Raw genomic sequence first — 25,562 nt, 5'->3', positions numbered from 1 at the left:
ACGAGCAGGGCCCTCCTATTCCTTGTGTACTGAAATGTATTGTAATTGTACTGTCTCCCTTATATTGTAAAGCGCTGCGCAAACTGTTGGCGCTATATAAATCCTGTATAATAATAATATAGTGTTATCTGCAGATTCAATCTGTAAGGCAGGTCTATCTAAATCTGCTAGTCTAGTCCCTCCCCCAGAATGACAATGTTGCTGTCCAAAGGTATCTGCTTTACCATTTCATTCAAGATGCAGTCATTCTAAGATAGGAAGTGTGCTACTGGCTGGATCACCAGGTGAAAGTTGGGACACTAAAATCTACATAAAAGCAGAATCCAACGATTTGCAAATCTCATAAATTGTATTTACAATAGAAAACATACCAAATGTTTAAACTAAGAAAATGTATAACTTTAAAGTGGTAGTAAACCTTTTTTGTATAATTTTACCTACAGGTAAGTTTATACCTGTAGGTAAAATTAATATTTCTTAAACATGCACCATTTAGGAGATATTCGCTCTCTTTGACAGACGGCGCATGCGCTCTGAAAGAATGGCATACCCCTTCCTTCAGAGCACGATGCTGTGGCACAGGACTCGGCCGGTCCGTCATTGTGGCTCAGCCAGACGGCCAGAGCTCGCAAAACCCAGAAGGAAGACCAGGCGAAGACTAAAGCTTCTTTTTTTTCTTTTAGCGGTGACAGCGCGCCGATAAAGGGCACCTTGGAAAAAAAAAAAAAGGTAATTTTGAAACAGAAGACAGCAACACCGCTCAAAGTTGGGACAGGGCCATATTTACCACGGTGTAGCATCCCTCTTCTAACACTCTGTAAACATCTGGGAACTGAGGAGACCAGTTGCTGGAGTTATGGGAGAGGAATGTTGTCCCATTCTTGCCTGATATAGGAGTCTAACTGCTCAACAATACTTTTGATTCTTTAGACATTAATGGTTGTGTTGAGTTATTTTGAAGGGACAGCAAATTTACACTGTTATACAAGCTGTACACTCGCTACTTTACATTGTAGCAAAGTGTCATTTCTTCATTGTTGTCACATGAAGTATAAATACATACATACACACACACATATACAGTGAAGGAAATAAGTATTTGATCCTCTGCTGATTTTGAATGTTTACCCACTCACAAAGAAATGATCAGTCTAAAAATCAAACGATAGGTGTATTGTAACAATGAGAGACAGAATAGCAACAAAAAATTCAAAAGAAATGCATGTCTAACAAATTATGCACTGATTTGCATGTTCATGAGGGAAATAAGTATTTGATCCCCTTCACAAACCATGACTTAGTACTTGGTGGCAAATCTCTTGTTGGCAATCACAGAGTTCAGACGTTTCCTGCAGTTGGCCACCAGGTTTCCACACATCTCAGGAGGGATTTTGGCCCACTCTTCTTGGCAGATCCTCTCCAAGCCAGTAAGGTTTGGTGGCTGACATTTGGCAACTCGAACTTTCAACATCCTCCACGGATTTTCAATTGGATTAAGGTCTGGAGACTGGCTAGGCCACTCCAGGACCTTAATGTGCTTCTTCTTGAGCCACTCCTTTGTTGCCTTGGCCGTGTGTTTTGGGTCATTGCCATTCTGGAACACCCATCCATGGCCCATTTTCAATGCCCTGGCTGAGGGAAGAAGGTTCCCACCCAAGATTTGAGGGTACATTGCCCCGTCCATCGTCCCTTTGATGCGGTGCAGGTGTCTTGTCCCCTTAGCAGAAAAACACCCCCAAAGCAGAATGTTTTCACCACCATGTTTGACAGTTGGGATGGTGTTCTTGGGGTCATAGGCAGCATTCCTCCTACTCCAAACACCGCGAGTTGAGTTGATGCCAAAGAGCTCGATTTTGGTCTCATCTGACCACAACACTTTCAACCAGTCCTCTTCTGCATCATTCAGATGTTCAGTGGCAAACTTCAGAAGGGCCTGGACATGTGCTTTCTTGAGCAGAGAGACCTTGCGGGCACTGCAGGATTTCAATCCTTGTCGGCGTAATGTGTTACCAATTGTTTTCTTGGTGACTGTGATCCCAGCTGCCTGGAGATCATTGACAAGATCCTCACGTGTAGTTCTGGGATGATTCCTCACGGTTCTCATGATCATTGACACTCTACAAGGTGAGATCTTCCATGGTGCACCAGACCTAGGGAGACTGACAGTTGTATTGTGTTTCTTCCATTTGCGAATGATTGCACCAACTATTGTCACCTTCTCACCAAGCTTTTTGGCGATAGTTTGGTAGCCCAGTCCAGCCATGTGTAGGTCTACAATCTTGTCCCTGACATCTTTGGACAGCTCTTTGGCCTTTGCCATGGTGTAGAGTTTGGAATCTGATTGATTGCTCCTGTGGACAGGTGTCTTTTATACAGGTAACAAAATGAGATTAGCAGCACTCCCATTAAGAGACTGCTTCTAATCTCAGCTTGTTACCTGTATGAAAGACACCTGGTAGCCAGAAATCCTGCTGAATGATAGAGGATCAAATACTCATTTCCCTCATGAACATGCAAATCAGTGCATGCATTTCTTTTGAATTTTTTGTAGCTACTCTGTCTCTCAGTGTTACAATACACCTACCATTCAATTTTATATACACACACACACCCCAAGTACTGTATAAAAGTATTACAGATTTCACTAGGGTAAAAAAAAAAATCAAAATACCTCTAACAAGTAAAAATATCTATTGAACTGAGGGCTTTTTGTGTCTTCCAGACCTTTCAGTTGTCTTGTTATAAACAAGAATATGTCCTACATAAAACAAAGGGAAAACATATTTTAGAAATACATTTGATAGTGTGAAGACAATATTTTTTTCTTAAAACAAAGAAAAAAAAACAAAAACACACAAAGGCATTGAACCACCACACTGTCAGACATTAACCCCTTCACGCCTAAGGGTAAAACAAATCTAACTGCCTAAGCACTATTTTTCAACGTTGACATGTTAGTAAAACCGTACATATCATAACTACTTTGTACATCCAGGTGAATTATACTGCGTTTTTATCAGGACAAATTGGGCTTTCATTTGGTGGTAAATGGTAATGAATGTCTCCTGATTTTTTTTTATTATCAAAGGAAAACTGGCCCAAAATAGTAAAAAAAAAAAAATTGTTTTTTTTTTTTTATTTAGCTGTGTTTCTTGTTACTACCATAACCTACCACAGAACAACCCAAAATAAATTCTGTATGCTATTTGTTGGTTGTAACCATAGTACAGCCCAGAAACAATAGTGCACATTTTGTTTTTGTCTTTTTTTTTTTTCACCTAAAAACACACTGCCATTGACACTAACTGATACAGATACCAAAGTTTTTTTTTTAATCCTGACCTTTTGACCTTGATCTTTGACACAAACAATAACCCTGGCACTAAACTAAATCAAATCTTGATCTAGGTACTCTTTTTTTATTTACCTATCTTTTTTTTTTTTTGTACAAACATTTTTTTCCCCCTTTATGCCAGGAGTTAGAGAGATACAATGTATCTCTCTTCTCCATTCATAGAGAGAGAAAAAAAACAAAGGGGCCGGGCTGCACAGTGACTGGCTATCACAGTGATCAATCAGAGGCTATCACAGCGATCATGTGACCTGGAATCGGGAGTCCCGATCGTTAGAACGGGACCCAGGGCTCTCAGTGATAACGTGGCCTTTGTGCTGGGAGCACGAAATGCGGCTCACTCCCAGCACAAAGACAGGTACACAAATATGTGGCCATACGCAAAAAAGCCCAGTTCCGCGAGTATGCATATTTGTGTGACGTCGGCATCAAGGGGTTAAATAGCAATTTAAGATGCTGAATAAAATGATCAAATTGGCTGCATGTGCTGCTCGAACACAAATTCTAAAACAGTTCCATTCAAAAAGAGTTGATCAGTAGGTCAACTGATCTCCAGCAGGAACAGCCATAGACGGATGAAAATTCGTCCCATCCCTGCTGAACTGTCTGAATTCCGATCCATCTTAAAGTAATACTAAACCCCTGGACTCTGCTATGCAGTGTGACAAAGTACAGGTTTACCTTAAAACTGTAAACCACAAGATAAAGATCAAGTCTATCTTTCTTACAGTTAGCAAAAGAAAATAAGGAAAGACTGGCAAAAAGGAGAACAAAAACAAGATCCCCCCCCCCATTTTTTTTTTTAATTAACCACTTTGGCTCAAGAGCATTTTTTGATTTTTTTGTACATATGTAAAAATATTGTTTTTGGCCACACAATTACTTAAATTCCAAGAACATTATATATTTTCTGAAAGCAGAGGCCCTGCAGAAAAAAATGTCACAATATTTGTGCAACTGTTTATCAATCTCATATTTTCAGGAAAAATAATAAAATGAAGTTCAGTGCAAACACACAATACAAATTTTTTTTTTTTTAACACAAAAGATGGGGTTGTGTTAAGTAAATAGACACCAAGTATTAAAATTGTCTTGGATGTCAAGTCTTATAATTATGTGCGCCCTTGATATTGCAAAAACTATGGTACCCAAAACTCTCCACAGGCGAGGCTTTAAAATCACCAGTTTAGTGTTAACTATGAGCTATGTTGCAAGAACTATTGCTCTCGCTCCAACATTTGCAGCAATACCTCACATCTGTTGTGCACACATTCATGCATATACAGTGTGTGCATGTGCAGGCGTCTGTAGGGAAACTGGGGTTATGTTTTTGTTTTTAAACTTTTTTTTGTTTAACTTTATTGCCATCACAAGAGGGTTAAAACCACCATGGGAATGCTTTGAAAGCTGAACTGGTAAAATACAATTTCACTTCCCCCTGTGAGTACAGATTAGAAGTTTATAGTACATGAGTAGACTGTACCTTTAATTTATCATGAGATGTGTATGGCGCTTCAGGTGCATATATTCTAAAGATATCAGCCAAACAACAGGCTACTAGCAGGCGAACATCTTTGTTAGGATTCCTGAGGAAGAATTCAGATGAAAGGTGCAAGGCTAAAGGGAGATATTGCTGTTTCTCATCTTCTGAATCCTGGTCCATATCCATAAAAGTTTTAACCACCATCTAGAAGAAAAACAAAAAGAATCAAAGATTGATGACACCTTTCAAATATCAAACCAATGCTACTGCTATGTAGTTTGCCTTTTTTTTTTTTTTTTTTTTATTTCCTTTGGTTTTGTGATGTCTGACGTTTTCGTTTCCAAACATTTATTGAAAATTTACATTACAATGAGATGAACAAGGCACCAGATGAGAAGGTAATGACAATTTTACATATAATCATTCAGGTTCTTCAAAACAGAAGGATTGTTAACAGTACTGTATTCCCAGAGTTTAGTATCACACATTTCTATAAAGAACTATCCAAGCGCATGGTATACCCTAATGGGGCTCTAAAACGCCAGAACATCAGCACGTCAGGTATCTAAACTCACATATGAACTCTGTTGCTTCTAACCCACATGGGGTCTGATAACCGAGGTGGCCTTCATTTAATCCAAACTCCTATTTATTCAGAGAAACTGAGTAGGAAAGAGGGAGATATAGTAAAGATAAGAAAAAGGGAGAAAAAAAAAAAATTAGCAGCGGCTAGCCCCCCTGACCATCTTAGTTGGCCCCAGGACATATTTAGGTGGCTGTAGCCATCAAATGGTTTATCCAGGGGTCTCAGGTCTTTTCAAAAGAAGGCATCTTGTCCTGTAGTATTGCGGTAACGCGTTGATTGATCGTAATCCAGGATATTTTAGCCTTCAGGAGCTCGAAAGGTATCAAGAGATGTCCAAGCTCTTGCTATGGAGATTCTCGCTGCCACAAAAATGAATGCAATCAGGCATTGAGTGGGCCTTGGGGCTCTCTTCGCTGGGCAGCCTAATAACGCTTGGTGTGGAGACTTGGTCAGGTTTACACCGGTGAGTAAATTACAGGTACGGATCCGGAATCTCCTAACTTCTGGGCACATACACCAAGCATGATAAACCATGCCCTCTTGACCACAGCCTCTGAAACAAAGGGAGGAAGCTTCCGGGACCCACCGGGTATATGGCCCGAGTATTTGTTAATGCACCTACAAAAGGTGTTCCATAGGCGTTGTAGTGGAGAGGTCCAACCTTCTACTCAGAGAACATACTGTATAAAGTGTGCAATCTGAGCATTACATTATTGTTCCGATTGGGGTAGATTGTATTTTCTCGGAGTTGCATGGACAAAACCCCTCGATGGTCATAGAAATCTTCTGTACGCAGGAAATCCTTGTTGGTCCACCACTGGAAATTCTGGGGTGTTAGACCAGGGGTGAATTCAGGATTCTCCAGCAATGGAGCCAGTGGAGTATGGGCAGATCTGAATGTGTTTTGTGGCTAGTCTGTCCCATAGGCCAATCAAAAAGGATAGTGTGGGGTAAAGAATCGCAGGTCTGTTCTTGGCCTGCATCCACAATAAGTGGCTGATCGGTCTCATGGATGTCATAGAGGATTCTATGTTCATCCATTTGGGACAGCTCTGCTGGGTATGGAATCTAATTAGTGGAGCCAATTGGGCTGCCTTATAATATTTAATTAGGTCCGGTATCCCAGGCCTCCCCTCAATCTGGGAGCATATAGCGTAGTTTTATTCACCCTAGGTCTTTTGTCACCCCAGATATAGATCATCAGTTTTTGATGAAATTTCCTAAGATCTAATAAGTTCATGGACATCGGTAGGGATCGAAAGACGTAAAGGAGACATGGCAAGACGTTCATCTTAAGAGAGTGCAGCCTACCGAACCAGGAAGGGGGGGTTCTGGGTCCACCTAGTCCTTGGTAAGTTATTTATACACTGGTGGGTAGTACTTTTGATATAGGATTTGTAGAGTAGGGGTTATATTAATGCCTAAATATGGGAGGGGCTTGGACTTCCATTTAAATTAATATAAAAGTGGGTTTTTAAGGGCCTGGACCATAGAATGTTCCAGTAAAATATTCATAGCTTGTGACTTGTTGTGGTTTACCTTTAGACCCAATATGGAGGAGAGGAGCTGTAGGTCTGTGTAAAGGATGTGATCAGGGAGGAGAGAATCAGCAAGACGTCATCCGCAAACAGGGCGCATTTGTGCACACATCTCCCGCAGGGTATCCCCTGAATGTCAGGGTTGCTCCTAAGTTTGATTGCTAGAGGCTCAAGAGCTAAAATGGATAGCATAGGCAACAAAAAGGGCATACATGTAGAGTACCTCATCCGATAGCTATTCCTGGAGAGCCATAACCCTTCACAAGATTAGCTGTAGGTTTAAGGTAAAGTGTCTGCAACAGGGTCAAAAAATGCGTCCCAAAGTCATATTTGTAAACAGTGAAGAAATTATATTCCCAGGAAAGGGAATCAAAGGCTTTATGCAAGTCTAAGGATAAGAGCATGCCTCGTCTTTGGCCCAGTTTGTCCCAGTCTGAATGTAACACTGAGATGATCCGGGACCTGTCGTAGAGGGACAAAGCTAACCTGGTCAGGGTGTATATTCTTATTCAGGAAGGAGTTTAATCTGCTGGCCAATATTTTCATCATGATTTTAAGGTCAACATTCATAGGCGAGATGGGTAGTTGGCGCAGTCCCAATGATCCTTACCCAGCTTGGGAAGGACATGAATAGTCGCATGATTTTCATGTGGGGGTAGTTTGCCATCCTGAACCAAAAAGGTAGAATGCGCATAAATGGGGTGTTATGGTCTCAATATATTTTTTGTAATAGTGGCCTGAGAAGCCGTCGGGCCCTGGCGCTTTAGATGGGTTAAGGGCATTAATCTCCACAATGACCTTGTTCTTTATGAATTCAGCACTTGTTAATCTAAGTGCCCCTTCATTTATTAGTATATTTTGTTACACTATAATGGTTCTTCCTTTCTGTTTCATATGTAATCCTTGAGAGGTGCTGGTGGTTATCTGTTATTGTGTATTTATTTCTAATACAAGAGCCTTGAGCTCACTGATTTAAATGGTCGTTTCAATCTGGAGAGTTCTTTTGCATGGGGGGGGGGGGGGGGAATGGATAGAAGAAACACCAGATTTAATTATATACTGGGTTTGGATCACAAAAGGATTTTCCTTTATAGACTGGGGAACACAAGGGAGGGTTATGTGAAATAAATGTTAATCTCTGCATATACTCCATTTTGTATGATTTGCCTATATTTTGCTCACAGCACTAATGTTTTGCCATTGATGAACTTGTGTACAACCAGTCTGTTGGGCTTTTCCCAAACAATTAGCACCATTAGCAATACCCAGCAACACTAAGATGCGGTGGCTGCATTTGTTTTTTAGGATTTCTTCCCTCTGGTGTTCAGGCCAGTAGCACATCACCTATATTAGAGTGCCACCACTTTGTATGATAGGGTACAAGGGCACCTTTGGACAGCAGCAGTGTCAACCTGGGGGAAGGGGAGTGTTAGATGTTCTAGAAGATTTAGATACACTAACAAACTGAAACCAAACAAACTCACACTGCAGTTACAGCAACAGTTTTTTCTTTTGGTATATAGGTTTTACATAAAGAAAGCCGATCATTTTAACCCCCTCCTAGACCTTTAAGAGGTTCTAAATGCCAGGAAGTGAGCATTCCGATCATGTGACTGCCAATCACAAGCAAGGAATTGGAAGCTTTTAGGTACCGGCCGGTAACTGTGCTGGGAGCGTATGATCTCAACGAAATGTTTACATTTGGGAAGCATATATGTGGCCTCTAGTCGTTAAACCAAACCTGCCAAGAGGCCACATATATGAGTACTGCTGGCAGAAACATGTTAAGCATCCGTCAGTGGTAAATGTTTTGTTTCAGCACTCTGCCACGTGTGCAGGAGAGCTTGTTCTGTTGAAAAACAACAAACTTCTGGCTGGATCACCTGATGAAAATAGAAAAAAAGCCTAAAGAAGGAAACTAATGCAGCCATCACATAAGAATTGCTAAGCTGCAATGCATTAAAGGTTTGCTTTTGGGTTTCATACCACGTTAACATCAGACTAAGGCTAGGTTCACACCTTTGCAGTTTACGTTTGAGACGTTTCTGCAGTGCTTTTTGCTGTGTGTTTTACACGTGTTTTGCGTGAGTTTTTGTGCAAATTGTCGCTGGGCAGATTAAAATGCATTAAAAATTCACCACATGCTTTTCTGTAGCATCTCCACTGAAGTCTATAGAACAAAAAAAAATTTAAGTTTTGCGTTTAAAAAAAGTCCCCGACCCTTTCCAAAAAACGCACTGAGTGAAAACGCAGAGATGTGAACCTGTCCCATAGGAAATCATGTTAAATGGACTGCTGTGCGTTTCTGCAAAATGCAGAAGAAAACACATAGGCGTGAACCTAGACTAAGAGAAGGTGCTGTTATACCACAACTTCCGCAATACTTAATATAGCCCAGATAGCATAAATAAGAAATTATATTTCCTAAAAAAAAAATATAAGGGTCTAAAATTAATTTGCTGTATGGTTCATGACTTGAGAGCAACAAACAAAATTATAGATAATGATACATTCATCCTGCCAAACCCACACACCTTTTTAGGACCTGGCTAATCTGGATAACATTTTTTATGTTCCTCTACATCCAGATTGTTAGTACTTTTTGCTTTTACTTTTCAACGTAAGCAGTATCCGTCACCTCCCCTTCTAAGTACAGTGGTAACTCCAAGGAAATTTGGGATCAATGGACACCTCAGCATGAACAAAATGATTGATAGGTTATGCTGTAACATCAGGAAAAAATGTATGATGGAAAAAGAGGGCTTGCTGTGCCATCGAGCTAAAATAGAACAAGCAAAGAGAAATTATAATAATGCCAGGAAAGGTTGTCAAAAGGTGCAATACACCTTACTGAAGACAAGGTAAAAAGTAATAAAAATTATCCTAGAAAAAAAAAAAAAATTTGAAAGACCACTCACAGCTTTTCTGAGTCTGGTGGGATATTGTACGGAATGTATCCCAAAGATTGATGGGTCCTTTGTAAGCTGCCACACATGTGCATATCAAGTTTGGTGATGAAAATTAGGGATGCACTGAAATTTCAGCGGCTGAAAAACTACCTCTATTGGCCTTTGGCCAACATGAAAATAGGCACCGATACCGGTGCCGAAAAAAGCCCTGCCCCCCCCACTGTCGCCCGGTGGTTCTCAGGCTTACCTGAGAACCAATTCCAATCATCCCAGTGGCTGGGCATAGAAATCATTGAAGGAAAGATGGCCTCCTCTTCATGCCTTTGCAGGACCGGAGCAACGACATTATGTCACTTCCGGTTCTGGTGCCATGTAAACAAGGCCTTTTTTTTTTTTTTTTTTTAAAGCAATACATCAATGCTTTTTTTTTTTTGATCTAATGCTTTACATTGTAGAGGAGAAATGTGGGGTTATATTAACCCCAGATCTCCCCATAAAGAGGACCTATTACTGCTTATTTCTATCACAAAGAATGTTTGCATGTGATAGGTATAAAATTGATAAAAAAATAAAATTTTTTTAAAAGGGACAATGTAAAAAAAACTATTTAATAAAACAAATGAAAAACACAAAAATGTTTAAAGTGCCCCCATCCCCCCGCACAGTGATGAACGCATACGTAGGCCACGTCCACATATGCAAACCGTGTTCAAACCACGAGGTATCTCGAACATCAGAGCAAGAGCAATAATTCTAGCACTAGACCTCTAACTTTACACCCTGTTCCAAATTATTATGCAAATATTTTTCTCATTTACCTAAATAATTAATGTAAATAACAGTCAGCATAATTCTCATGTTATCAACTATTAAGAGTACAATTCAAATTTTATTGAACAAACCTCCTGATAACAGTAATTTTTTTAAACCTAAAAAACTTACAATGCACTGTTCCAAATTATTACGCACAGTAAGTTTCAAAACACTTTATAGGTTGTAAAGAACTGAAAATATTTCAATCAAACTTTTAACAACATTTTAACTTTTTAAACATTTTAACAGGTCACGTTACATTTTAACATAGGACCCCTTATTTGATAGCAGCTTCACAAGTCTTGCATCCATTGAACTTGTGAGTTTTTGGACAGTTTCTGCTTGAATTTGTTTGCAAGATGTCAGAATAGCCTCCCAGAGCTGCTGTTTGGATGTAAACTGCCTCCCACCCTCATAGATCTTTTGCTTGAGGATGCTCCAAAGGTTCTCAATAGGATTGAGGTCAGGGGAGGGTGGAGGCCACACCATGACTCTCTCTCCTTTTATCCCCATAGCAGCCATTGATGCAGAGGTATTATTTGCAGCATGAGATGGTGCATTGTGATGCATGAAGATTTTATTACGGAAAGCATAGTTCTTCCTTCTGTACCAGGAAGTGGTCAGTCATAAACTCCACATACTTTGCAGGTCATCTTTATACCTTCGGGGACCCTAAAGGGGCCGACCAGCTCTGTTCCCATGATTCTGGCCCAAAACATGACTCCACCACTGCCTTGCTGATGTCGCAGCCTTGTTGGAACAGGCTGGCCGTCCACCAACCATCCACTACTCCATCCATCTGGACCATCCAGGGTTGCACGGCACTCATCAGTGAACAGGACTGTTTGAAAATTAGTCTTCATGTATTTTTCTGCCCAATGCAGCAGTTTCTGCTTGTGAGCATTGGTTAGTGGTGGCCGAATAGGTTTATGCACAGTTGCAAGACTCTGGAGGACTCTACACCTTGATGTCTGTGGGACTCCAGAGGCACCAGCAGCTTCATATATCTGTTTGCTGCTATGTAATGGTATTTTAGCAGCTGCTGTCTTGATCCGATGCATGGATCTGGCAGAAATCTTCCTCAATGTGCCTTTATCTGCACAAACCTGTCTGTGCTCTGAATCAGCCACAAATCTCTTAATAGTGCGATGATCACGCTTAAGTTTTCGTGAAATATCTAATGTTTTCATACCTCGTCCAAGGCATTGAACTATTTCACTCTTTTCGGCAGCAGAGAAATCCTTTTTCTTCCCCATATTGCTTGAAAATGGTGCTCTGCTTAATAATGTGGAACACCCTCCTTTAGTAGTTTTTCCTTAAATTGGGCTCACCGGCCAATCTAATTATCACAGGTGTCCGAGATTGTTTTCAGTGATCAAAAGAGCCCTGACACACAATGCCATCCATGAGTTAAACTGAAAAACAAAATATTTCATCTTTGTGACACTTAAAATAGAATTTGCATAATAATTTGGAACAGGGTGTAAACTGGTAAAGCATCGCCCATGGAGATTTTAAAGTACAGAAGTTTAGCACCATTTCATGAGCGTGCGCAATTTTAAAGCGTGACATCTTGGGTACCCATTTACTCGGCATAACATCATCTTTCATATTTTACAGAAAAATTGGGGTATGTATTGTGTTTTGGGTTTTCTTATTCCTTAAAGTGTATTTTTTTCCCAAAATAAATTGAATTGGAAAAATATATACATTTTTCAAAACTGTACATTTCTGTTTTTGGCTTAGTGTATTGTGAATTTTCGGTACCAGAATTTTCATTTTGGTGCACCACTAATGACAATGAAAATAAAAGCTAGATGCACTAAAATAAATGTTGCACACAGTATCATATCCAATTTTTTTCAAGAATAAACACTCCAGAAATTGTCAGTTCACTAGGACAGCTTCCTAGTGATGCACTGATATATCAGCAGCTAAAAAATAATTGGGTTATTGGCGTTTTGCCTGTGTTACTTTCAATAAAAGGTATTTTGTTACTGGAATGTATTTTTTAAATTCATTTTCATCCAAATTCACAATATTAAAAAGTTGAACACAATACAATTATATATATTTAAAAAAAAAAAAACTGTACATTTTGTTTTTCAGCCAAGTGCTTCCTGAATTTTCGGTTTCGGTTCAGAATTCTCATTTCGGTGCATCACTAGTAATTGTGGTCTGTGCTGACCACGGCCCTCTCCTTTACAACCTTTTATATAGCAGGCAGGAGAGCAGTGAAGGGGATTATTAGAGCGTTAAGCTGGCCATACATAGGGCAGTTTTTAGCAGGCTTAAAAACAACTGACCCGATACCCCCATCCACATATTTGATGTGAATGCAGGAAACTGCTCCGCTGTGTCAGTGTATTCTGACAGCAGGGAGACTCCCCCACCATTAGAATGCACAGCTCAGTGCTGCAGCCTATTGCCTGTGGCTCTTATCGTGGAAGAGTATGCCAACAGGGTGACTGAGCCAATTAACTTCTGTTCAACCACAGTGGTCACACATGGATTGAAATTCAGACGGTCCCTGCTGAACTGGTCAGAATATTGATCCATACAGTCAGGTCCATAAATATTGGGACATCAACACAATTCTAACATTTTTGGCTCTGTACACCACCACAATGGATTTGAAATGAAACAAACAAGATGTGCTTTAACTGCAGACTGTCAGCTTTCATTTGAAGGTATTTACATCCAAATTGGGTGAACGGTGTAGGAATTACAACAGTTTGCATATGTGCCTCCCACTTATTAAGGGACCAAAAGTAATGGGACAGAATAATAATCATAAATCAAACTTTCACTGTTTAATACTTGGTTGCAAATCCTTTGCAGTCAATTACAGCCTGAAGTCTGGAACGCATAGACATCACCAGACGCTGGGTTTCATCCCTGGTGATGCTCTGCCAGGCCTCTACTGCAACTGTCTTCAGTTCCTGCTTGTTCTTGGGGCATTTTCCCTTCCGTTTTGTCTTCAGCAAGTGAAATGCATGCTCAATCGGATTCAGGTCAGGTGATTGACTTGGCCATTGCATAACATTCCACTTCTTTCCCTTAAAAAACTCTTTGGTTGCTTTTGCAATCTGCTTTGGGTCATTGTCCATCTGCACTGTGAAGCGGCGTCCAATGAGTTGTGAAGCATTTGGCTGAATATGAGCAGATAATATTCCCGAAACACTTCACAATTCATCCGGCTGCTTTTGTCAGCAGTCACATCATCAATAAATACAAGAGAACCAGTTCCATTGGCAGCCATACATGCCCACGCCATGACACTACCACCAACATGCTTCACTGATGAGGTGGTATGCTTAGGATCATGAGCAGTTCCTTTCCTTCTCCATACTCTTCTCTTCCCATCACTCTGGTACAAGTTGATCTTGGTCTCATCTGTCCATAGGATGTTGTTCCAGAACTGTGAAGGCTTTTTTAGATGTTGTTTGGCAAACTCTAATCTGGCCTTCCTGTTTTTGAGGCTCACCAATGGTTTCCATCTTGTGGTGAACCCTCTGTATTCACTCTGGTGAAGTCTTCTCTTGATTGGTGACTTTGACACACATACACTTACCTCCTGGAGAGTGTTCTTGATCTGGCCAACTGTTGTGAAGGGTGTTTTCTTCACCAGGGAAAGAATTCTTCGGTCATCCACCACAGTTGTTTTCCGTGGTCTTCCGGGTCTTTTGGTGTTCCTGAGCTCACCGGTGCATTTCTTCTTTTTAAGAATGTTCCAAACAGTTGTTTTGGCTACGCCTAATGTTTTTGCTATCTCTCTGATGGGTTTGTTTTGTTTTTTCAGCCTAATGATGGCTTGCTTCACTGATAGTGACAGCTCTTTGGATCTCATCTTGAGAGTTGACAGCAACAGATTCCAAATGCAAATAGCACACTTGAAATGAACTCTGGACCTTTTATCTGCTCATTGTAATTGGGATAATGAGGGAATAACACACACCTGGCCATGGAACAGCTGAGAAGCCAATTGTCCCATTACTTTTGGTCCCGTAACAAGTGGGAGGCACATATGCAAACTGTTGTAATTCCTACACCGTTCACCCGATTTGGATATAAATACCCTCAAATTAAAACTGACAGTCTGCAGTTAAAGCACATCTTGTTCGTTTAATTTCAAATCCAATGTGGTGGTGTAAAGAGCCAAAAATGTTAGAATTGTGTCGATGTCCCAATATTTATGGACCTGACCGTATATGACCAGCTTTGAGTCTACTGACATCTCATCCAAGATGGCAGAACTCAGCACCAGTTTTTGGATATCCACAAAAGGTGGGCATTACAGCAAAATGACATGCACAAAATATGTTAAATGTAGATATCTTTTGGAAAGGGTGTTAAAGCAGATTTTCACCTGAAAAAATGAAAAATAAAAGTCAACAGCTGCAAAAACTGTAGCTGATGACTTTAAAAATACAGAAATTTACCGGTCCCTCGTTCCAGCGGTGTCTTCACCACCGCTGGTTTCACCGGCAGTCTTCTCTCCCTGGCGCCGGCATCTTCAGTGTGGGTACCCGGCTGTGACAGCTTGGGACTTCACTGCCGGGTGCCCACAGCGCTGTGCTTTATGAATGGCCCTGGAGTCTTTTTGGACCTGTCACGTATCCCAGAAGACTACGGGAAAGGGGGGAAGGGGGGGATGGGAGGAAGTAGGAGTGGGTACCTGTCAAATTCAGGTGCCCGCTCCTCCCCTGCTCCCCAAAGGTGCCAATCCTTAATGAGGAGCGGGGGACAAAGTCTTAATGTGGAACTTTCCCCCTTTTGGGTGAAGCTCCGCTTTAAGAGAATATCCCCAAAAATGTAATTTCCTGCTTGTGATTATTATTATTCTACATTAACCACTTCAGCTCCGTAAGATTTGACCCCTTTATGACTAGGCCATTTTTTGCTATACTGCACTGTGCACTTTAACTGGTAATTGTGCCATCATGCAACGCTGTACCCAAGTGAAATTTATTTCACACAAATAGAGCTCTATTTTGATGGTATTTGACTTTTTTTTTTTTTTTTACTTTCGGGTATGAAACATATCCAATAAACATTTTTTTTACAAGAAAATTCATAAGGCCGACTTGTTATACCCGCTGGCTTGTATACAAAATGTGGGCCATTTTTAGACATTTTTCCAAGGAACCCCTGAAGAAACCTCAAGGCACCCCAGAGTTCCTGGGCAAAAAGACTGCATTAGATAACTATAGAAGCTAGAATTTTTAACATCTTCATTGAGAATGCTGGTTTTCTGACTGTCATACTGACAAAGTTGAGTCTCTGACATGAACAAGTATAAGAGATTAGTCATTTCTGATACACACTCTTCTAGCTCTGACTCAAAAGCGTGGAAGCCAGAAAACATTTTCAAGCTTAAAAGCAAAGTGTGAGCAAAGGAAATTGCATATATTTATTAAAAAAAATAAAAAAGGTAGAGATGAGGTTGAGCAGGGAGAAATTGTATGTTAGAATAGAATGCATGATATTCCAGTAAATGTTTGCACCCTCCTCTACAACATTCCTACCCCAATTCTGGGATTAGCGCTGTTCTTCAGGATAGCAGCAAAACAAGCTAAAGGGCACAAACTCAAGAAAGATAGATAACCTTTTCCTAATTTTATTTAGAAAAACACAGTGGCTCTAGTGGCAGTATAGGGGAGTTCAGAAAGCCATTGAAGCAATCTACTGAACCCATTATTTGACACTTTATTATGCACTTGGGTTGTGAGAGGATTATGAAAATGTGAAGTATGGGTGGGGTTAAAATGAGACACAAACTAGTTTATAATATGAAGGCAGGGTTTAAAAACACGAATGATGTACACAGTGCACATTTGCCCACAATTTCTGCTATTATGACAGGAGGTGACAGGAAATCTCTACAGTGGGAACAGGGAAAGGTTCAAACTTCTATGACTTTTCATATTTTAATATACATTAAATGTAGAGAGATTTAAAGGACAGTTACATCAACATCAATTAATTTTAGAAGATGAATGACATTTACATAAGATATTAATACTTGTGTGACAAGGTGTTCCTGCACCTTCCTGTCCTTGTGACAGGGTGTCACAGGGAGAGAAAAGGGAGGTAAAATTTCCCCTACAGGGTCATGGACAACAATGAAATCTTTACATTTACTCTTTCCAAGAATATTACAAAAACACTGCAGCAAACATCGGGTTTTGTATAACTATTTCCAGCACACTAAGGACTTGCTTGATAGGAAAAAACAGTGGCAAGTACACTTTGACACAAATATCAAGTGAATCCATTGAGGGTGGATGATCACTGTGACAAACCATGCCAAGGAAATGACAGCGATGATTTCCTTTTACAAAGATGCATTTTGGAACAAATATGGTACAATCTGACATCCATTTGAAAATTATGTGCTTTGAGGACAGAGGGTATTGCCTTTAGAGTGAGCAAGCAAGAACACAATCCCCTTTTTCATTTTGTTCTGTAACTAGAGTTTGGATATACAATTATATCAGTTATCTTACAGAAACATGCATCATTTTGATGCCCTGTGCTTTTCACTATGGTGTATACCAACATGGACCAGTATTTTTCTGAAAGTGAAAAAAATCCCAAATTGAGTTATCAGAACAGGAAGAAGGCAAATGTTCCAATCGGGACACACGTTCCAGTGACAATTGCCTAACAGGGTACTTCCCCCATTTTGGATACAACTTACTGTTCGAGTTGTGGGATAGGAAGTGAATATCTCCCAATGGCTCAGTCTGCACAGCAGTGCCATTCATTCACAAGAATCTGCGAATGAAAATACTACATGTCCCGTCCACCACCATGGCAGAAGACTTCTAGTTTGAATGAACTGCGGGTGTGCTGGTAAGCATGCCCATAGTTCATTCACAGGTACAGGCAACAAATTTACTATTTTGTAATGAAAGGTGAACTTAGCCTTTCAGACTGAGGCAGGGGACAGTGATCAGTTGTGCTAGAACTGTGTGGTAATAAGGTTTGGCACCCTGAACAACATTCCCACTACTCTCCTATATTAGAAGTACCATCAGACCGACATTATATGGTGTCTGCAATAAGGGACACAATCTACTATCTGCAAGTCAGCCTGGATCTTCAGGAGCCAAGTCCTAAGTGTGCTGCTTTCATAGGACAGGAATGAAAACTGAAGGCATATGGAGGAGTGCAGGCGTTTCAACAGTTTTGTGCTTATTTTCTTACTTTTTGGAAAAAAGGCAATTTCTCAATTTTGCTGAGTATTTTACTAGGTAAAAACAGGTTAATTAGGATCTATTTAAACTGTGTCTTGTCTAAGTGCTTGCAAGACTAATCTACACTAGAAAAGAGACTGATATAAATGATTTTGCAAATGGTAATTCTGAACTCCAGATTCCAATTATATAAACAGCCATACCGCCATTTTGTAACACATCCAGAGTCACAGACCCAAAAGTGCCATACAGCCTTAGCCTGTAACTCAACTTGTGATGTCAAGGGGGGCAGAGAACTCTAATGGGTTGGGGGAAGAGGACACTGGTGTTGGGGCACAGGACACTGCAGTGGGGGGGTTATGTGAAGGGGGGCAGAGAAAACACCACTGTGGAGGGGAGGACAGGCAGAGGACAATACAGGGGAGGTGGGGAGTGTGATGTGAAGGGGGGCAGAGGACACTGCTGATGGGGGTTAACGGGTAACAGAGAGGCAGGGGACACTACAGTGGGGAAGAGGGGTGATGTGAAAGAGGACAGAGAACAGTGGGCCGAACATGAAAAAACATTTCTCCATTCACACAAAGTTATACCTGTCCACTAACCGCCTGCAAGCTTGTTTGTTTTAGGCTAACGTTTGTAAAACTATAGAGCCATGAGAGCTCCAAGACAGATTCAGGTACGTTTTGCAGTTGAATGTACATACACTGAACGATCAAACTCCAGACAAAAGTTGTATTTCCTTCTGATCGAATAAAGTTTTTCTTAAATATTTCCTAAGAGTTTTACCTGATGTGCTCAGAGCAGCACTGCATGTCACGCCATAGTCTCTTTTACCTAGGCTATCAAATGCTGATGGCAAAACAACATTCCGACTGCAGCAAATAAAGGTTTATATAATTTTTTTAAATTCTGGGATAATTTAGGTTTATTTTTGCCTATTTGTGTCCTGTTAGGGAAATTTTACTCCATTTTCTTATCTGGACATGCAACAGGAATTGATAGGAAATCTCCTTCGGTTGAGAATTCTCTTCTAAAGTTGTCACCGCAACATTTTTGCCTTTTTATGCATTTCAGTTTAAAGCGGATCCACCATGAAAATTTAAAGTCCACTTTACTCACAGCACCTCTGAAAAACATACAACTTAAATCCCCCTTTGAAAAATACAGCTTGCATTTGAAATTTTCCAATATGGCACTTCAGCCCATTACAGAAATGTATTTACTTGGGATTTTGCTCATGAACAAAAGCAAACAAGGGCGCACTCTCATCATGCATTACCATGGTACACCACGTATTTGCTGAAAAAACATATAGATATATACTCACAAACCTAAAGAGAATAAAAACAGAACAGGTGGTCCGCAATACCAGTCCAATGAAAAACTGTGCCCTAAATAGGGATAGGCTGACGCGTTTCGGGAGATGTACTCCCTTCTTCAGAGCTCGGAGTACGTCTCCCGAAACGCGGCATTATACCCTGTCATTAGTATCAGTAAAAGGAATAATGCTCCATGCTTGGTGTCAGTAGAAGGAATACCGTTCCATCATCAGTATCTGTTGGGGTAATAATGCCCTATTATTGATGTCAGTGGGAGGAATGATGACCTGTTCTTGGCACCAGTGAAAGGGATAGTGCCCTTCACCTGTCCCACTGTCCCCTCCTGTGACTTCCCCCTCCTGTCCCACTAACTTTTTTAGCTAGCTCCTAGATTCAAAGCAAATTTTTCAAGCCCCACACCTATGTCTGGTATATACCAAAATGGTATATCACAAGGCTCGCATTCACCACCACAAAGTCATCCCATATGACCTGGTTAAAGGAGATGTGTGGGGGCGGAGCACAGACATAGCAAATAGGGGAATAACTAATCCTAAAGAGATGAAATCATGCATATAAATCAATGTTAGTGTCAAATCGAGATTATATAATTCTCAGCCATGTATATAATTGCAGTAATTCACCACTTCAATTAGGAACTCAAAAACCTAAAAGTCCTATCACCCTCATAAAAGTTGTGCTGTGAGTGATTTCAGGGGGGACAAGATCCTGACTTGGAATCAATAGACTAATAGATGTTCCAGGCAAACCAATCAGTAAGGAAAACGCCCTCTGGCGGATAGCTGTAGTCAGCCATGAAATGATTTTGCAGGAGGAGATCTGTGTGAAAAACATACTATAAAGTTGAACATCCTCAGCATGGGATGTTCACTCAAATTATAATTAATCAACTTGTCTCCAATTGAAACCATCAATCCACCGCACCAGGGGATAGTTAGGCTGTATAGTGGGAAAACAATCCATAATCAGTGGCTCATCCAGCAGAGACCATCAGAGGACTGTCACCCTCAAAGGTTGTGCTATAAGCAATTTCAGAGGGACAAAGTCCTGACTAGGAATCAATAGACTGATAAGTGTTCCAGGCAACCCATTCAATAGGGAAAACGCGATCTGACGGATAACTGCAGTTATTCATTAATTATTTTACAGAAGGAGGTCTGTGTGCGGAACATGGATTGTAAAGTTGAACAGACCGGCATGGATGTTCATTCAGGTTGTGATTAAACAACTTGTCTCCAATTGAAACCGTCAATCCACCGCATCAGCGGATAGTTAGGCTGTATGGTGAGAGAGCAATCCACTCTCAGTGGCTCATCCAGCGGGGACCATTAGAGAGATCAGTAAAGTATAGTTCGAAAATAAATCCCACTTACATTGCTGCTGTCATCGCGGTCCCGGCATAGTATGCACAAAGTATAAACTTATGTTAAAAAAATAAATAGATAAAAATAGCGGTCACTTTTAGGTCTACTGTTTGGACACAGGTACAACACACAAATGCACATTTTTGACTTGGGATTACTTAAAACCCTCAAAACATTTTTGGAATGCAGAGGACCTATAAAATAAAAAAGGCTGTTGCAAATTTTTATGTTGCACAATGTTTCGTCTGTTTATTTTTTCTAATTAAAAACATTAAAAATATTTTAGCGCACACACATTTTGGAAATACCATTCCTGTCTATTTTGTCCGTGCATTTTGCCTGTTTTGCATTATAGTTACAATTAACAACACTCTCATTATTTAGGGTGTATGTACAACCAAATGTTTCTTAGTTTTGGATTAAGTGAAGGATGTTTAAAATTCATCAGATTTTTACTGCTATCCTGGGCTCCACTTACTTTATGTCCGGATATCAACCATATACAAGACAGGAACTGAGAGAAACTTTAACTCCGACAGAGATAAATACAGACTAGGGCTAGAACCCATGTGTCCTTGTTACAGATTTTCTCTCACTTCCAGTCTGGTGAACATCATCGGGAAAGCCTTTCCAATGGAGCCGCAGATAGCAGTAAAAATCTGACAAGAGTTCCAACCCGTCCACACTTGGAGCATTTTTCCGCTATTAAACAGGATTTTTCACAACTTCAGCTCAGCACGTGTCAAAATACACGTCAAAACACAAGTCAGCGTGCACTGCTGTGTGAACAAACTTTACAGGTTCCCATGCTTTTCTTTACAACTGTATAAACGAACACAACAGACTGCAATATTTGTTCAATACTTAGCTACTAATAAGCAAACTATTTCCCAACCATCAAACAGAAATTTTGGAGCTACCACTGCTGTCGCTTTAAGTACAGTATGAAGCTCCATTTGGTCATTCCAATACTGTTTTTATTGCACAGCAAGCATCACTGACCACATGAGATGCAAATTCAGGCATTTCAGACTTCAATGGCTACAAGCTTGTAACAGGTCAGTAACTCATTTGGTAATAAAGCCAGAATTGGAGTGACAGCCCTGAAATTTGCACTTTTAAAAACCAACAGCAATGGCAGGTTCCATATTTCTTTGAACACCGATTGACAGAACGGCTCGGCTGAGCACATCTTTGGATCCTGCGACAGGTATCTTTTGTTTTTTTGATGCAAGAATGCGGTTAACAAATAGCCACAACATTTGGCCAGTAGGACAATACAAAATTGAAAACATACAGTTTGTTATTATAGTATGAGAACCAGGTATCAGTGCTAAGTCAAAGGATGGACATAAAGAAACAAAAAAAAAAGATGGATGGCAGTTGGTCTAACAACTAGCAGATGATGGAATGAGGAGAGGCTTTAGCTGCTGAAGTGTAAAATATATTTTACTTGGAGGGTAGGATATCAATTAGAGGGTCATTGGTTAACAGTCTGGTTTGAAACCACTGTGTATATTGAAAACATTCTACTATTGATTTTTGGGTAGGCAAGGTTTGACTGAAAGATTCCCAAATATCAAAGAATTTTAGGACCCATGAACCTTACGCAAGGAGGCCTTCACCCGTTCAATGCAAAACACATAAGACAGTTTGTAAACAAAGAAATGGTGGGGGGTTCTGGCTAGATCCACCATGTAAAATGGTTTTTCATGCTACAGGGAGGACAGGTCTGTTCATTAAAAGTCAGCACCTACAGTTTTTGTGGCTGCTGACTTTTAACACTGGAGCTCCTCTTTAACCACTATCCTACAGGGCACTTATACCCCCTTCCTGCCCAGGCCAATTTACAGCTTTCAGTGCTGTCACACTTTGAATGACAATTGCGTGATCATGCAACACTGTACCCATATGAAAATTTTATAATTTTTTTGTAACAGAGCTTTATCTTGGTGGTAGTCACCTCTGGGTATTTTTATTTTTTCTTAAACAAACCAAAAACTACTGAAAATTCTGAAAAAAAAAACCAAAACGTTTTTTCTTAGTTTTTGTTATAACATTTTGTAATAAGTGATTTTTCTCCTTCACTGATGTGCGCTAATGAGGCTGCAGTGATGGGCACTGATAAGACACTGACAGGTATCACTCATATACAGTCATGGCCGAAATTGTTGGCACCCTTGATATTTTTCCTGAAAATCAAGTATTTCACACAAAAAAGGTATTGCATTAACACATGTTTTGCTATACACATGTTTATTCCCTTTGTATGTATTGGAACAAATATAAAACAGAGGCAGAAAAGCAAATATGACATAATGTCACACAAAACCCCAAAAATGGGCTGGACAAAAGTATTGGCACCCTTAACTTAATATTTGGTTGCACACCCTTTGGAAAACATAACTGAAATCAGTCGCTTCCTATAACCATCAATAAGCTTCTGACACCTCTCACCCGGAATTTTGGACCACTCTTCCTTTGCAAACAGCTCCAGGTCTCTCTTATTGGAAGGACACCTTTTCCCAACAGCAATTTTAAGATCTCTCCACAGGTGTTCAATGGGATTTAGATCTGGGCTCATTGCTGGCCACTTCAGAACTCTCCAGCGCTTCTTTGCCATCCATTTCTGAGTGCTTTTTGACGTATGTTTGGGGTCATTGTCCTGCTGGAAGACCCAGGATCTTGGACGCAAACCCAGCTTTCTGACACTGGGCCCTACAGTGCGACCCAAAATCCTTTGGTAATCCTCAGATTTCATGATGCCTTGCACACAGTCAAGGCACCCAGTGCCAGAGGCAGCAAAACAACCCCAAAACATCATTGAACCTCCACCATATTTTACCGTAGGTACTGTGTTTTGTTCTTTGTAGGCCTCATTCCGTTTTCGGTAAACAGTAGAATGATGTGCTTTACCGAAAAGCTCTATCTTGGTCTCATCTGTCCACAAGACGTTTTCCCAGAAGGCTTTTGGCTTACTCAAGTACATTTTGGCAAACTGTAGTCTTGCTTTTTTATGTCTCTGTGTCAGCAGTGGGGTCCTCCTGGGTCTCCTGCCATAGCGTTTCATTTCATTTAAATGTCGACGGATAGTTCGCGCTGACACTGATGCTCCCTGAGCCTGCAGGACAGCTTGAATGTCTTTGGAACATGTTTGGGGCTGCTTATCCACCATCCGGACTATTCTGCGTTGCAATCTTTCATCAATTTTCCTCATCCGTCCACGACCAGGGAGATTAGCTACAGTGCCATGGGTTGCAAACTTCTTGATAATGTTGCGCACTGTGGACAAAGGCAAATCTAGTTCTCTGGAGATGGACTTGTAACCTTGAGATTGTTGATATTTTGCCACAATTTTGGTTCTCAGGTCCTCAGACAGTTCTCGTCTCCTCTTTCTGTTGTCCATGCTTAATGTGGCACAGACAGACACACAATGCAAAGGTTAAGTGAACGTCTCTCCTTTTTATCTGCTTTCAGGTGTGATTTCTATATTGCCCACACCTGTTACTTGCCCCAGGTGAGTTTACAGGAGCATCACATGCTTGTAACATTCTTATTTATCCGCAGTTGTGAAAGGGTGCCAATACTTTTGTCCAGCCCATTTTTGGAGGTTTGTGTGACATTATGTCGAATTTGCTTTCTTTCCTCCCTTTTTTTGTTTTGTCCCAATACACACAAAGGGAATAAACATGTGTATAGCAAAACATGTGTTAATGCAATACGTTTCGTGAGAAATACATGATTTCCTGGAGAAATATCAAGGGTGCCAACAATTTCGGCCATGACTGTATGTCACTGACTGGCACTGATATGCACTGATATATGGCATTGATGTGGCACTGATAGATGGCATGGATGAGCACTGACAGCTGGCACTGATGGGGCTACACAGATCAGGGCACATGTCCCCTCTGAGGGATGCCAATTACCGGCTCTGCTCTCCTCTTAAGCTGTCAGCGTGACAGCTCGTGAGGAGAGAAATGCAGATAGCCGGCATTTCCCTATTTACACGCGATCAGCTGTGATTGGAAAGAGCTGATCACATGACCGAGCCGACATCTTCGGCTCTTTCCATTGATCGGTGATCCGCTGTGCCCGAGGGACACAGCGCACCACCGATCGCCGCGAGCTCCCGGAGCCGCACATGCGCGGTTAGAATGGGACAACGTCATATGACGTCCTCCCAGAACGAGAGAACCGCCTTGCGCCCGTCATTACACTATATAGCGGGCGGGAGGCGGTCAAGCTACAAATGGTAGACTGGGGGTGAATTCACTGGCAAGTGTCAAAAAAATTCCTGAGAACGCACCCCTGGCATACTTCACTAGTGTGAGTCAAGTGTTCGAGCCTACCATAGAGTATAATGGAAAATCACTAGCATATGTAACATCCCACGAGATTTACCATTACCCTTCATCCCTCTTGCACATAAGATCAGCTTTCTAATTGTGGTTATGCACAGTAAGAGTGAGGTGAGCAACCCTAGACTGATTGTAACCAAAAATAAAGGTGGGAAATTATTCAGATATAATACTATGACAAACTTGAAGTACAGAGCAATTACCTGAACTACCTTCCCACCTCAACCATCCAACCCTCAAACTGTCTACCATGTCAGGCAGCTGTAATTACAAGTCCTTAGTGGGCAAGCATTTTGCTACTCTTACATCATTCTGTATTCTACTTAGCAACAAATGTTAGGTATTCAGGACTGAAATCGGATCAGCTTTCTATAGAATGACGACAATCTTCAGCTGCACAATTTATCAATGCATTTAACATTAGAGAATTGGGAAATTTTGGGCTCTGTCCTTCAAACATGAGGTGTACATTTAAACCAGCCTTTCAACCAGGGTGCCTTCAGGTGTCTTTAGGGGTGCCTTGGCAAAATGCTTACAAATTGCCCAAAAATTGCACACAAGCCAGCGGATGGATCAGCCTGCCTTTTAGTGACACAAAACCACAAGTTTTAATT

The 25,562-nt window shown here is 40.8% G+C and overlaps 1 protein-coding gene across 2 annotated transcripts in view; it reads right to left on the bottom strand.

Annotated features, from left to right (window-relative positions):
- PDS5A (PDS5 cohesin associated factor A) overlaps positions 1-25,562 on the bottom strand; it is a 143,292-nt gene that overhangs the window by 101,823 nt on the left and 15,907 nt on the right. For both annotated transcript variants that reach the window (XM_089654028.1, XM_089654027.1), the window contains exons 3-4: positions 4,836-5,039; positions 2,672-2,758 (exon numbers count right to left, since the gene is read on the bottom strand). In XM_089654028.1, coding sequence (XP_089510154.1) covers positions 2,672-2,758; positions 4,836-5,039 — 291 coding nt within the window. The remainder of the gene's footprint in view (positions 1-2,671; positions 2,759-4,835; positions 5,040-25,562) is intronic.

The sequence above is a fragment of the Staurois parvus genome, unplaced genomic scaffold (assembly GCF_062004578.1).
Source record: "Staurois parvus isolate SC_StPar_1 unplaced genomic scaffold, SC_StPar_1.0 ptg000734l, whole genome shotgun sequence".
NCBI classification, from domain to species: Eukaryota; Metazoa; Chordata; class Amphibia; order Anura; family Ranidae; genus Staurois; species Staurois parvus.
The sequence above is the reverse complement of the archived record's forward strand: the minus strand, read 5'-3'. Positions and strand labels throughout refer to the sequence as shown.